The 16095-nt window shown below is 43.0% G+C and overlaps 1 protein-coding gene and 1 long non-coding RNA gene across 3 annotated transcripts in view; one reads left to right on the forward strand and one right to left on the reverse strand.

Annotated features, from left to right (window-relative positions):
* LOC138761089 (uncharacterized) overlaps positions 1–16095 on the forward strand; it is a 247081-nt gene that overhangs the window by 118501 nt on the left and 112485 nt on the right. The window lies entirely within an intron of this gene.
* The window catches only part of LOC138760233 (seizure 6-like protein), a 126413-nt gene that overhangs the window by 98106 nt on the left and 12212 nt on the right, over positions 1–16095 (reverse strand). Inside the window, exon 4 of the mRNA XM_069930565.1 lies at positions 1380–1572. Within this exon, the coding sequence (XP_069786666.1) occupies positions 1380–1572 (193 nt within the window). The remainder of the gene's footprint in view (positions 1–1379; positions 1573–16095) is intronic.

Consider the following 16095-nt stretch of genomic DNA (forward strand, 5'->3'; position numbering starts at 1 on the left):
AAATATAACTGTGGAGATCAACCCGGATGTTAAAATAGACAGTCACGGAGCAGATGAAATTCAACCCAGAGGTCATTATTTTTTTACTGAAGGAATGAAGAGTGGCAGCACATAGTAAATGATCCAACTTTTAAAGAAGGTTCATGGAGAGATGTTTACATAAAACTCAGTTACCTCACCTCTATCTCGCAAGCACCGTTCTGTCTGTGGGTCCAAGCTAGTGCCTAACTAAGTTCATTCCCCTCACTACTCCCACACAGGCATGTCTGTCCTTGGCCTCATCCGTTGCCAGGGTGCGGCAAAACAAAATCTTAAGAAACTCATCACATTTTTCCCAGTCAGCCTTAAACCCAATGGCATGAACATTGATTTTTCCAGTTTACATAACCCCCTCCAAGAACCATAGAACATTACAGCACAGACATAGGGGTTTTGGCCCTTCTAGTCTGTGACAAACTATTTTTCTGCCTAGCTCCACTGACCTGCACCCAGTCCATAGCCCTCCCATCTATGTACCTGTCCAAATTCTTTTTACATGTTAGAAATGAGCCCACATTCACTTCAGCTGGCAGCTCATTCCGCACTCCCAACACTCTATGTAAAGAAGTTCCCCCTCATGTTCGCCCTAAACTTTTGCCATTTCGCCCTTAACCCATGTTCTCTGGTTTGTATCTCACCTACCCTGAGTGGAAAAAGCCTACCTATATTTACTCTATCCATATCCCTCATAATTTTGTATACCTCTGTAAAATCTCCCTCATTCTTCCACACCTGGGAATAAAAGCATATCCTTTCTCAGTTCCTGAAGTCCAGGCAACATCCTAGTAAATCTTCTTTGCACTCTTGTTCCTCGATTGGGATGTGTTTACCTCCTGCAATACCACCTCAGTCTTTTGAGCCAAAGCCTTTCCACTCTGACTCAGTCCACTCCAACGATGGCCACTCCTTCTATCAGGTTCCATTGAATCATCTCTTCTTTACCTGCTCTTGTTTTCATTTTTCTCTGTAACCTGACCCCCTCCCCCAAGTAGTCTCTCTTTCTACCCATCTCTCCACCTCTCCCACTTTCTGTCTCATACCCTTTCAACTCTTTGCTCTCCCCTAGTCTTTCCCCCCCACTTACCAACTCCTTTTTTACACTTGATATTTCTTCTTCCTATTTTGGTCTCGATAAAGGGTCTCAACCAGAAATTTAGACTCACCATTTCTCTCCATGGATGCTGCCTGACCTGTTGAGTCCCTTTGTTACCTCATCTCCATTGGCTACACTTTTCATCTGGTTAGCTTTATTTTTCCCTTGCAGTCATTTCACATGACCCATAGATATGATCATCAAAATGCTTTTTCCCAGTTAGTCCAACACTGTGCCCATCACTTACTCTGATAATGGAGTCGAAACGATCCAATGCCTCCGTACTGGAAAGAGCGGAAATGCACTGAGATAGTATTAGTGGGACTTCGAATGACCTGGCCTTCAACGAGCAGAACTTGATTGGCCAGAACTATCCACTTGTCCTCTTCCAACCCACGGATAGAGAGCTGTTCTCCTTCAGAGAGGTTCAGAGTCTTAACCTGAAACAGAAAGAATAACAACTCAGCAAACAATTCGTGTAAGAAGCTTACAAGAAGCTGAAATGAAATCATGGCAATTAAAGAAAGAAAATTACTCGATCTTTATTTCAGGGGCATCCAATCACAGACCACACTTGGAATATTGTGAGCAGTTTTGGGCTCCATATCTAACGTAAGATGTTACAGTACTGAAGATGGTCTAGAGGAGATTTGCAAGGATGATCTCTGAAGTGAAAAGGTTTTTGTATGAGGAGCATGTGAAAGCTCTGTGACTGAACGATGGAGTTTAGAAGAATGAGGGGGAATCTCATCAAAATCTATCAAAAAGTTAAAGGGCTGGATAGAGTGGACATGGAGAGGATGTTTCCTATGGAGAGGGAGTCTGGGACCACAGAGCACAACCTCAGAATACAAAAACATCCCTTTAGAGCAGAAATTAGGAGGAATTTCTTTACCTAGATGGTTATGAATTTTGGGAATTTGTTGCCGCAGACAGCTGGGGAGGCCAAGACATTGGGGATATTTAAGACAGAGGTAAATATGTTCTTGTCTCGGAAGGGAATCAAGGTTTACAGGGAGAACACAGGAGAATGGGGTTGAAAAGGGTAGTAAATCAGCCATGATAAAATGGCAGGGTGGATTTGATGGGCTGAATGGCCCAATTCCACTCCTATGTCTAATGATCTCATTCAATTTTGGAAGTGATCCATTGACTCTCCAAATGGCATAGGGACAGCTTGACCCTTTATGCTTGTGCAATTAACATTCTCAATTTTAGAATTACTGATGTCTCCTAAATGGACATCTATCCATTACCAACTGACACGAGAAAAGGTATGAATAATGTAAAACTCTGTGTGATGTTAATTGGATTGTTGCCTCACATTTGGGATTTGGCTGTGAAGTAATGAAGTAATGAAGCATGATGCTGAAACAAGCCATGAAAGACCTCAACAATGAAGACGCTGTTCACATCCGGTACCGCACAGATGGCAGTCTCTTCAATCTGAGGCGCCTGCAAGTTCACACCAAGACACAAGAGCAACTTGTCCGTGAACTACTCTTTGCAGACGATGCCGCTTTAGTTGCCCATTCAGAGCCAGCTCTTCAGCGTTTGACGTCCTGTTTTGCGGAAACTGCCAAAATGTTTGGCCTGGAAGTCAGCCTGAAGAAAACTGAGGTCCTCCATCAGCCAGCTCCCCACCATGACTACCAGCCCCCCCACATCTCCATCGGGCACACAAAACTCAAAACGGTCAACCAGTTTACCTATCTCGGCTGCACCATTTCATCGGATGCAAGGATCGACAACGAGATAGGCAACAGACTCGCCAAGGCAAATAGCGCCTTTGGAAGACTACACAAAAGAGTCTGGAAAAACAACCAACTGAAAAACCTCACAAAGATTAGCATATACAGAGCCGTTGTCATACCCACACTCCTGTTCGGCTCTGAATCATGGGTCCTCTACTGGCATCACCTATGGCTCCTGGAACACTTCCACCAGGGTTGTCTCCGCTCCATCCTCAACATTCATTGGAGTGACTTCATCCCTAACATCGAAATACTCATGATGGCAGAGGCCGACAGCATCGAATCCACGCTGTTGAAGATCCAACTGCGCTGGGTAGTTCACGTCTCCAGAATGGAGGACCATCGCCTTCCCAAGATCGTGTTATATGGCGAGCTCTCCACTGGCCATCGTGTCAGAGGTGCACCAAAGAAGAGGTACAAGGACTGCATAAAGGAATCTCTTGGTGCCTGCCACATTGACCACCGCCAGTGGGCTTATATCGCCTCAAACCGTGCATCTTGGCGCCTCACTGTTCAGCGGGCAGCAACCTCCTTTGAAGAAGACCGCAGAGCCCACCTCACTGACAAAAGACAAAGGATGAAAAACCCAACACCCAACCCCAACCAACCAATTTTCCCTTGCAACCGCTGCAACTGTGTCTCCCTGTCCCGCATCAGACTTGTCAACCACAAACGAGCCTGCAGCTGACGTGGACATTACCCCTCCATAAATCTTCGTCCGCGAAGCCAAGCTAAAGAAGAAGAATGAACTCTGGTGAACCGTCAAGGGATATTGAGGCTCTGGTCAGGAAAAAGGCGGCATCAGGTATAAGCAGCTGGGATCAAACTATCGTCTTGAGGAGTTTAAAGGATGTAGTAGTCCACTTAAGGCGGAAATCAGGAAGGCAAAATCAGCTTTGGCTGATAAAATAAAGAAGAATCATAGATTTTCCAAGAATACAAGAGGGTATAGATCAGCTCAGGAATGGGAGGCAGAGTTTAACTCAGACAAGGAGAAAGGTTATTAAGTTTTTCCATGGAAGCCACTTTTAATGAATGCTCATTTAAAGAGGGTGGTTCAAATGTATTGGGAAGATACAAATAGAGTAAAATTCAAACATAAAGACTAACGGCATGTTTTGGCCAGGAGACGGTTTTTGAAAAGGGTGAGTAAAAATCAAATAATTACATTAGCTGTTTTAGAACATAGTTACGTTTATTTGTCACAAAATACCTAAGTACAGTGAGAAGGGTTCTTATGTGAGCAGACTGACAGGTTATCTCTAACATTTATACAGCCATTTAAAGCGTACAAGTTCACAGAGTGCAGTATTACAGTGAAAAGGAAGATGAATTAGCATTAAGCAAGGGAAGCATGGGGCACAGTTGTGGGGCTCATTTTGGGGCTTGATGGCTACAGGGAAGAAACTATCTTTAAGCCTGTTGGTGTGTCCTTTCACATTCTTCAGCCTTAAGAAAGGAGGGAGAAGAGAGTGTGTCCTGAGTGTGATGGGTCTTTCAGTGTGTTGGTTGCCTTTCCTTGGAAGTCGGAAGTGTAGATGTAGATGGAATCCATGGCGGGTAGGGAAGTTTGATGATCCTCTGACCGTCACTTCTTCTGATCGTGAGCAGCTCCAACACCCTACTGTGATGCATCCAATAGGACTGCTTTCAATCGTGCACCTACAGTATAGACGTTGTTGAGGGATAAGGAGGACACGCCAAAGTAAATTATTCTAATTGTAATACTGGGACCCAATTATATTTTTCCTGTGAATCACTGTAAGACTGTTCTTGTGAAGATTTGTAACAATTTATTGATCTTTTACAAGTATTAACACATTTTATTCCAACCTATCAGAAACACAGAGAATTAACCTGCTATTTCTAGTTTTACCATCAATCTCCTGTGGAGGCATCCGGTAAGATCTTTTCACTTTTTACAGAAGCCTTGTCCCTGGGAGTGTGATTCTGGAAATAGTAGATGTGTAGACATGGTGGACTGGATGTTCACCTTTGGTCATGTGATCTAGAAACTATCCACCTGATTACTCATCTCCAGATATTCAGTCTCTTTTCTTGACATCAAATAAATGAGAAAATAAAGCAACATTATCATCTTGCTCCATTAAGACATCAAGTATCATTTTTGAAGAAATTCCTCACTAAGGAGAGGCCATATTTGATTAACAATCCCACAGTCCACAGCATGAATTCTTCATTTAGTGGAGCATTTACAGTGGAATGATCTTTTTAAATGACAGGTAGCATTAAGTTTAAATCCTCCAATACCTTAATAATGCTCCTAAACATGATATATTTTTATTATTATGGGCAGAAACAAAGAGTATACATAAGAAATGACATGGCGTCTGAAAGGTTCAATATTGTGATCACTGATTGGTTACTCATATATTTTAAGCTAGAAGTTATCAAGAGGTTTTCATGAATGATACTCATCACCAGTGTGATAATTAGCTGGCCAGATGACGCTAAGGCGAAGGCAACCCTTAAGAGGAAAGACTGAAATTAAATAGACAAGACCTGTCCAAGCACAAGAGCATCCAATTGTATACAAGACGTTTGTGCCTGGTGCTGAAATATCCCATGATCTCTGGTTCCAGTGTTTGCTTCTGTTGGGAAGCAATATAGCACGTTATGTTTGAAGAACAAAGATCATGGCTGATCTATGCTGTTGTGCCAGGGGCAGGGAGTTTCAGATAGTTGTTACCCTTTTTGAGGAAAAAAATGACTATATACAAATAAGTGGTCCCTTACTTGGTAGCTATGTCCCCTTATTCATAACTGTCCCATCAAGCTTACAGAGGATTTTTTTTTAACAAAAGGTTACCCTTAATTCTTCTAAACTGCAAGACCTAACTGCTTTGTCTCTATTGATGGGAAAATCCTCTCATTCCAGGAGTTAGTCTGGTAAATCTTCATCAGTCTGCATTCATGCTTGGCTCATGGAGTCATTGAGTTGCACAGCAGAAAAAACAAACCCTTTGGTCTAACTGGTTCGTAGAACACTTCAGCACGGAAACATCCCTTCAGCCCATCCAGTCTGTGCTGATCTACTATTCTGCCAAGTCCTATTGACTTGCACCCAGACCACAATCCTCCACACCCCTCCCAAATTTTTCTTAAATGTCAAAATCAAGTTTGTATTCACTACTTCAGCTGGCAACTCATTCCACAATCTCACCACTCTCTGCATGTTCCCTTGAAATATTTTGCCTTTCACTTTCAATGCTGGTCTTGCCCAACCTCAGTGGAAAAAGCCTGATTGCATTTACTGTATCTACACCCCTCATAATTTTGTATACTCTTGTTTGATGATAATCAGGGTGTCTATCTAAGCAAGTTCCATTTACCTGCGTTTGACCCATGTCTCTCTGAACCTGTCCTCAATGTCGTTTGAACATTGCAATTGTACCCACCTCTACCTCTTCATCTGGAAGCTCATTCCACATATCCTCTGTGTGAAAAAAGTGCCCCTCGAGTCTCTTTTAAACCTTTTCCCCCTCATCTTAAATCTATACCCCCCCCCAGTTTTAGACTCTCCAACCCTGGGAAGTAGGCAATGATCTTTACCTTAAGGTCACCCTGTTATGTGTGGAGTAAACATGGCCTTCCTGACTCTCAGGAATGTATGTATTGTGGGTGGTCACGTGTCCTCCCTGTCTGAAACCTATTCAGAAGTCACATCACCTGTCAATCAAGATACGACTCTGACCACACCTTGCCGTTGGCTAATTAAAATCACCTTTGGTCATTATTGGCTAAAAACACGGATTAGCACAATATATAACACCAACACACAGCACATTCTTTCTCTCTGCCTCTTGGTCCAAGCCCCGGACATCACTTCATGCCAGCTCACGACTGTGGATATTGCTGGGAGTGCCATAGGTAAGATGTGTACTACACTGAAGCTGAGCCGTAGTATTGCAATAGATCAATACTTGCAGAGAACTGCACCCCCATTGGTACAGGAAACTGGGTGTGTATAAGAGTCCCTGTTTGTAGTATATGTACTCAAGTGCATGAGTGTGTTGAGTATAGGTTCACTATTGTCAGAGTCCAACCTAGGTCTGAGATGAATGTCTATATCGTTGCTTAAGTGAAATAATAATTGAGTACTGTTTAACATTCTCCCCGTTTGTCTCTCATATGTATGATTGTAACACTTGTATCCAGACTCGTTTCTCTGTGAACCCACCAAACCTGATACTCTTCCCAATAAGACACAACCCTCAGCCTCTTTTGCTTAGTGGGAAAAAAGTCCCAGTCTCCTCATAACTCATGCCCACTGGTCGCTTGAACCTTTTCTGCACATTTCCAGATTGATGAAATCCTGCCTATAATTGCACTACTAGAAAAAGTTTGTCGTCGGAAACCTTGACAAACTTCTGCAGATGTGTAGTGGAAAGTGTGCTAACTGACTGCATCGTGGCCTGGTATGGGGGCACCAATACCCCTGAGCAGAAAGCCCTGCAAAAGCTAGTGGTCTCAGCCCAGTACATCAAAAGCAAATCTCTCCCCACCATTGAGAAAATCTACATGGAATGTTGCTGTTGGAGAGCAGCAGCAATCTTCAAGGGTCCACACCATTCAGGACACACTCTGTTCTTGTTGCTCCCCTCAGAAAGGAGGTATGGGTGCCACAGGCCTCCGACCACCAGGTTCAGGAACAGTTGCTATCCCTCTACTATCAGATTCTTGAGCAATAGACTCATTTAAGGACTCGTATTTTGCTCATTATTTATTTCTGTATACATCTGCATTTACACGGTCAATTTTTCAAAGGTGGTGGTGCCTCTGGTGGGCAGAGTACTGCAAGTGGTGGGATACTTTAGGGGGCAGGGACCACCACAGGGGTCCAGAAACAAGGTGAACACCCTCTCATTGGGAAGGATAAGTATAGGAGACAACCCTACAGGATGTTGACTTTGGCAGCGGACCAGTGAGGAGCTCAGTGACTGAAGGACCTACAGAGACTATGGGCTGCTGGGAACTTGCAGTCAAAGGATTCATATCAGGCTGTGGGTTGATGGAGACTGGCATATGGGAAGCAGGTATCAAGAACGGGGATTTGAGGGGGTGCTGAAGGCAAGAAGGGCTCCTGAAGGGTCTTGGGTGCTAAAGCCTTCCTGATTGTATCAGAAGTTTGGATCTAGACCTTGGGTTACTGATGGATTGAATCGGAGTCTGCGTGGCTGCAGGAGTGCTTGATGCAACTTCTTGGACACTCAGCGACTCTGAAGGGATTCTCTTTTGCTTCTCTTTCTAATATTGTAAGGAGCACCGGGAAATGCTCATGCCAAGTCTTTGTTTGCTTTATGGCAGTCAAAAGTTGAAGTATATCACACTTATTGCATTTTTGATATAACAAAATAAATATTTGAACTTTTTGCGTAGCAACCAGAACTGTGCACTATTCTCAAGTATGATCTAATCAATGTTGTGTACAATTGTAACATGATGCACAATGCCTCAATTGATGAAGGCAAGGGAAAAAGACTGTCACCATTTCCCTCATCTGTGCCCATGCCTAGTTGCCTTTACTCCGCCATTTCCAGCCACTCCTTTTAACTCGTACCCTCCAGTCCTGATAACATGCTTGTGAATCTTTTCTGCTCCTTCTTGCTTAATGGAATCTTTCCTGTCTCTAGGCCGACCAGAACTGTGGCCAAAGGTCCAAATGCAGACTGACCCATTGTTTGTACAGCTGAAATGTGGGGACCCTAACTTCTGTACTAAATGCCCTGACTGATGACGACAAGTGTGCCAATTACCTATTCCACTGACTGTTCTGTCTACAGGTGTCACCACTTTCAGGGAACCATGGGCCAGGTTCTGCTGCCATTTTGTTCTTGGCTACTCTGACCCTTTACACGAAATTTGGCCCAAAGCCCGTGTTAGAACAGTAAGGATGTTGTACACTATTTGCCAGCTCAGAAGTCCAGGGATGAGGAGGGGGGAAAGGTGTCTGGGATCAGAGGATGAGCACTGGGCTGCTGTAGTTAGCCAGAACTGGAGGGAGATGTTCATCAATGATCTGGGGCCAAGGATCAGTGGCTGGCTTTGTTCAAGGTGGACTGATTCATAGTGGAGATGGGTATTTATTAGGGACCACAGGGCTTTGGGATGTTGGTGCATAGGAATGGCATTGGAAAATCATGTGGTTTGTGAGTTATTTATTGGAACAATTGGATTTGTCTTGGAGGACTTGGCTATTGGGGTTATTGGAGGGATAGGAGTTCAAGAAGTGAAGTTCTAAATCTTGGTGTTGAGAGAAGGGTCAATTGATGGTTGAGAGTTGGAAGAGGAGATGTTTAGGATAGGCATCAAATGTAATTAAACTATTTACGTTATATTGGCCAAAACCAGTCAGTGGATCCACTGCCTCAGTGTGTAGGATTCTTGGGTTCAGTTCCAACCTCAGGTGCTGTCTGTGTAGAGTTTACAGGTTTTCTCTGTGACTGCATGGGTTTCCCGAGTCCCCAGAGTGCTTTGGTTTCCTCCCACATCCGAATAGCGTGCAGACTGATGAGTTAGTTGGCCAGTGTGAATGGCCTCTGGTGTGTAAGTAAGTGGCTGAATCTGGGTGGATGTGTGTTGATGGGAATGTGGGAAGAATAAACTGGGATTAATGTAGGATGTGTGGTTGATGGTGGAGGTGGACTCAGTCAGTCAGAGGTCCTGGTTCTATATATTTTAAATTTAGACATACAGAATGGTAACAGGCCATTTTGGTCCAAGAGTCCATACTGCCCAATTTGCGTTTGATTAACCTACAACCTCAAGTACATTTAGAACAGTGGGACGAAACTGGAGTCCCCGGGGAAAACCCACACAGATACGGGTGGTGGGGGGTGGGGGGGGGAAGGAATGTATAAACTCCTTACAGACGGCACGGGATTCAAACCTCAGTTCTGACTGCTGGTCCTGTATAGGTGTTGTGCTAACCAATATGCTGCACATACTGATTCTATGATCCATGCTCTTCAGACAACCTTGTTCCTCTCTAAAGCTCCAGAAGTGTTACTAGGTGGAGAACAATTGCATCCTCTGCTCAATTTATGTGAGAATCACATCAGCCAGGTAAAGATGACTCTTGCAAAAAAGAACTCTTTCTGCTTTCTGGAATGATGCAAAATCAACTGAAAAAGGTCAGTATCACATTGATGAACTGTGAAATAGATCACTATTGGTATTGAAGAAAATAATGTTTTGTACTTGAACATCTCTAGGCAGTCTTTTCAGGAGGCCAAGACAAACGTAAACAAGTCACCTTTTGCTTGATGTCATAAGAGTTTTACAACCAGTGAGGCACATTTGAAATGTATCTGCTAATATAACATAGAAAGCCTGGCAGCATCATGCCATCTCTCTGTGGTTAGTTCAGATAACCCTGCACCTACTTGTCTTGGGAGTGCTTGATATTTCCAGTGGATAAAAAGCACTTTCCCTGTCAATGTTGCTCTTCAGTTTAATGAGAAGGTGAACAAAAGAAACCAATTATTTTTGTTGAACTTGGTGCATTGTAATTTGAAACCTTTTGCCAGACACCATGAGTCACAATACTCCAGCATGCAGCTCAAAGACATGCTCAATGATCCAAAAAAAGTCATTTCATTAATTGCCATCCCAAAGCAGGGAAATTCAATTCCTGTGCAATATAATTCAATTTAATTCTGCGCTGTCATTTATTTCCTGCAGTAATTGTCAGAGCCAATCAAAGGAAAGCAAAATAGACTATTCCAACTGCACAAAAAAAAAATCTGGGATTCTGCAACTTGATCAGAAAATATGGATTTACTCTTGCAAAGTGTCAAGAAGCTAGAGATTATTTAACCTCAATAAATAGACCACAACTGTTTTAAGTTATTTAGCAGTTCATCAGTCATGTGAAATTCTTCATCCAAAGCTGTAAGAAAACAGCTTCCGTTCTTTCGAAGTGGAAGCTGTCAAAGTTTCACTCAGTGGTAAAAAAATAGTTCTGTGTCCAGTGTTTGTGAATGTATCTTCAATTGATTTTGAAGACGTTAGCAGAGGACGGCACGGTTAACTTAGCGGTTAGCACAATGCTGTTTCAGCGCCAGTAACCGGGGTTCGAATCCGGGTCTGTCTGTAAGGAGTTTGTACATTCTCTGCCTCTCTGTGTGGGTTTCCTCCAGGTGCTTCGGATTCCTCCCACTGTTCAAAAAACATGAGGGGATTGTACATCATTTGGGAGTAATTGGGCGTCACAGGCTCATGGGCTGAAAGAGCTTGTTACTGTGCTGTATGTCTAAATTTAAAATTTAAATTTAAATCCCACTCTCTACTAGCTTCAAGTTTATCTTTATGGTCATGTTTATTGTCAACTCACATATAGTACAGCAATTAAAACTGTACTGAGTGCAGTCACAGGGAGAGAGTTAGTATAGAATAAGGGCAACATTATTTTGTCAATGTGAGGTTTGTTCAAGAGTCTGATAGCAGCAGGAAGAAACTGTCTCTGACTCTGGCTTTGCATGATCTCACACTCGTAATTCCTCTTCTCGATAGGTCAAAGGAGATAAGAGTGTGACCAGGATGAGTCCTTTAATATGTTGGCTGCTTTTCTGAAACTGCCGGGAAGTGTAGATGGAGTCAATGGAGGGGAGTGAGGTTGGGAAGAGGTGGGGGGGGGGAGGTTTGTGCGATGGTCTGAGATTTGTTCACAACCGTTATGAGCTGAGTTTACAACTCCACTGGAAAGTTCAGAATATGCTCTTACCCACCCATTCATCTGCTAATAGCCACTATTAATTAGAAGTGACTGCTCTGCAAGATTCCTGTGATCAATCTACAGGGATATTCATTTAGATAAGCTTTCCTGTTCTGGTGTTTCAGGTTTCATAAGGAAGTAGGTTCTTTTTTACATTCTATCTGGTCAACCGGTACGGACTCGAAAGGCCGACATGGCCTGTTTCCGCGCCGTAAATGGTTATATGGTTATGGTTATGTTCCTGAGCTTCCACTTACCTGGCACTTTAATTCCAACCACTCTGACCTCCCTTTTGTTGATCCCCTACATCAGGGGTGTCAAACTCAAATTCACAGAGGGCTAAAATTAAAAACTTGGACTAAGGGCCAAACGAAATATTTATTGAAAATTTTCAACAACATCTGCATGTTTTCTCTTCTTTCAACATATGTAATGTTAAACTTTTTCTTATTAAAATAAATGTTTAATAATAGTTTTGGTTAAACTCTTTCCAGAAGAAGCATTAACAAATGAGAAATAAAATATTCAATAAATAATATTTCTCTATAGCCTTTAAGCTCCTTTTAAATGTATTTTTTTTCACAAGCCAACAAGTCAAAAAAAATAACAACTTGCTTCAATGAAAATCCAATCTTTCAACTATAAACAGTCCAAAGTTAACCAAAGAAAATATGAATCCAAGCTTAGCTTGCTACACTGTGATTTACTCTGATGCACCTGGGTCTAAACCAGATACTTGGCATCTCTTCTTAGATGCAAGTTCATCAAACTCTGCGGTCAGAGTTTGCCTCCCACCTGTCTTGAAAGGTCCTGTTTTCTGTCTTTCGTTTGGCCATTTTTCGTAAGGGGTTTATTACATGTGAGTTGGGCGACAGGTCGCAGATGCTAATGAAAGTAAAGAGAGGATTAGCGGGCTGACAGGCCGGCGCCAACGCATTTTCAAAGCATTCTGGGATTTGTAATATTAGCTGTGCATGCGCTATACTGGCGCGGCGGCCAGCGGGCCAGCTCTAATACATATTTGATATGATCTTGCGGGCCAAATATAATTATATCACGGGCCAAATTTGGCCCACGGGCCTGAGTTTGACATATGTGCCCTACATTGTTTCCAAACCTGTCCTCTTTCTGAATCCAACAATTTCACACAATTAATCACTCCAGCATTGCATCACATTTGTCCAACACTTGGTTAATTTCTCTTTACACTTCAGGTAATTTAGACAGCCGTCACATCCTCCTTTTCCCAACTGTTGCATTTGCTGAGTATTAAATATATTGCACTGCTGAGGACAATTTATTTCTTGCAAAGAAATTTAAGCCACACTATTTAGAAACATGTCATTCAGTCCAACTGGTCCAGTGTTGGATTTAATATCGTATATCCCTATTGGACTTTATCAGTGCACTTTATCAGAATATCACAAATGCAAACTAATAATAAATAGACATTTTGCTAATCAGAAATAACAAAGTGAGGACAGAGTCACAAGTGTGGACTAACAATGTCCTTCAGAAGAGGATGATTTACTCTGTTTCATTGCTTATAAGTACAACATTACTAATGTTACTTTAAATTTTATTTATAGTTTTATAAGCGTTCTTTTAAATGATATTGTAACTAGCACCAGATCAAAGTTGAACTGTATAAATTCATTATCTATATCTTTTGAATTCATCGCCTTTTTAAATTCAAATTATGTATTCAATTTTAATCCTTTTGATATGAAGTACCTGTTTGGCTGCAACAAGTAAGAATTTCAGTAGACTTGTTCAAATGGATTGAACATTGGCTGAAAAGGAGAGGCCAGAGTGGTAGTGGATAATTGTCTGTCAGGTTGGAGGCCGGTGACCAGTGGTGTGCCTCAAGGATCTGTATTGGGCCCATTGTTGTTCGTTATTTACATTAATGATCTAGATGATGGGGTGGTGAATTGGATTAGTAAATATGCAGACGATACTAAGATAGGTGGAATAGTGGATAATGAAGAAGGTTTTCAAGGATTGCAGAGGGATTTGGGCTGCTTAGAAAAGTGGGCTGAAAAATGGCAGATGGAATTTAATGCTGATAAGTGTGAGGTGCTTCATTTTGGTAAGAAGAATCAGAATAGGACATACGTGGTAAATGGGAGAGCATTGAGGAATACAGAAGAGCAGAAAGATTTAGGAGTAACGGTACATCGTTCCCTGAAGGTAGAAACTCACGTGAATAGGGTGGTGAAGAAGGCTTTTAGTATGCTGGCCTTTATCAATCATTGCATGGAATATAGGAGTTGGGAGGTGATGTTGAGATTGTATAAGACATTGGTGCGGCCTAATTTGGAGTTCTGTGTGCAGTTCTGGTCGCCTAATTATAGGAAGGATATAAACAGAGTGGAGAGAGTGCAGAGAAGGTTTACCAGAATGTTACCTGGGTTTAAGCATCTAGAGTATAGGGAGAGATTGGACAGATTAGGTCTTTATTCTTTGGAGCGTAGAAGGTTGAGAGGGGATTTGATAGAAGTATTTAAGATTATGAAAGGGATAGACAGAGTGGATGTGGATAGACTATTTCCGTTAAGAGGAGGAAAGATTAAAACAAGAGGACATGAGTTAAGAATTAAGGGGCAGAGGTTTAGAGGTAACATGAGGGGGAACTTCTTTACTCAGAGAGTGGTAGCCGTGTGGAATGAGCTTCCGGGAGAAATAGTGGCGGCGGAGTCAATTGTATTATTTAAGAAAAGGTTGGACAGGTATATGGATGAGAAGAAGATGGAGGGTTATGGGCATTGTGCAGGGAGGTGGGACTAGAAAGGGGTGTTTGGTTCGGTGCGGACTAGAAGGGCCTAATGGCCTGTTTCCGTGCAGTAATTGTTATGTTATGTTATCATGAAATGTATATGACAATAAACTAATTATCATTTAGAGAAGTTAGGATCTTTGATTGAGAATGTCACTGGCAAGCCCACTATCCATCACCCTGTAGCATGAATAAAAGCTCTCACAACTGGAGGGAGAATAAAATGCTTTTATTAGCTTATATGGGTAGAACTACTCTTTGCAGACGATGCCGCTTTAGTTGCCCATTCAGAGCCAGCTCTTTAACGCTTGACGTCCTGTTTTGCGGAAACTGCCAAAATGTTTGACCTGGAAGTCAGCCTGAAGAAAACTGAGGTCCTCCATCAGCCAGCTCCCCACCATGACTACCAGCCCCCCCCACATCTCCAACGGGCACACAAAACTCAAAACGGTCAACCAGTTTACCTATCTCGGCTGCACCATTTCATCGGATGCAAGGATCGACAACGAGATAGACAACAGACTCGCCAAGGCAAATAGCGCCTTTGGAAGACTACACAAAAGAGTCTGGAAAAACAACCAACTGAAAAACCTCACAAAGATTAGCGTATACGGAGCCATTGTCATACCCACACTCCTGTTCGGCTCCGAATCATGGGTCCTCTACCGGCATCACCTACGGCTCCTAGAACGCTTCCACTAGTGTTGTCTCCGCTCCATCCTCAACATTCATTGGAGCGACTTCATCTCCAACATCGAAGTACTCGAGATGGCAGAGGCCGACAGCATCGAATCCACACTGCTGAAGATCCAACTTCGCTGGGTAGGTCACGTCTCCAGAATGGAGGACCATCGACTTCCCAAGATTGTGTTATATGGCGAGCTCTCCACTGGCCACCGTGACAGAGGTGCACCAAAGAAGAGGTACAAGGACTGCCTAAATAAATCTCTTGGTACCTGCCACATTGACCACCGCCAGTGGGCTGATATCGTCTCAAACCGTGCATCTTGGCGCCTCACAGTTCGGCGGGCAGCAACCTCCTTTGAAGAAGACCGCAGAGCCCACCTCACTGACAAAAGACAAAGGAGGAAAAACCCAACACCCAACCCCAACCCACCAATTTTCCCTTGCAACCGCTGCAACTGTGTCTGCCTGTCCCGCATCGGACTTGTCAGCCACAAACGAGCCTGCAGCTGACGTGGACATTTACCCCCTCCATAAATCTTCGTCCGCGAAGCCAAGCCAAAGAAAGAACTATTGGTAGGGTTTCACAGTGGTCTTTAGGAGAGTTCTGGGTTTAGAAAGGAAACCAGGGTTATATGTGACCATATGGGGGAGGAGCCAGGAGGCGGAGCCAGCCATCAGCACAACACACTTCCAGTGAATCCCAGTTCACTGCACACCCCTAAATAACACCAGATGTAATGAATGCCGTGCTAAGCCATTTGAGATGCTCATTGAGATCCAACGACCATAGGGGTATTTGAATCATGGGTCAGGATGGCAGACTACCTTGAAGATTAATAAACCAGGTGGGGTTTGAGGTTACCTTTCTCAACCTATTCCAGATTTATTTAATTTTTTGGATTTTAATTCCCAGCTGTTTTGGGAGGAGAGGGATTTCAAATATAGCTCTGAATCAACAATCCAGGCCACTGGATGTTAGCCCCTATCCCACCATAAGAAGAAGAAA

The sequence above is a fragment of the Narcine bancroftii genome, chromosome 4 (assembly GCF_036971445.1).
Source record: "Narcine bancroftii isolate sNarBan1 chromosome 4, sNarBan1.hap1, whole genome shotgun sequence".
Classification (NCBI taxonomy): domain Eukaryota; kingdom Metazoa; phylum Chordata; class Chondrichthyes; order Torpediniformes; family Narcinidae; genus Narcine; species Narcine bancroftii.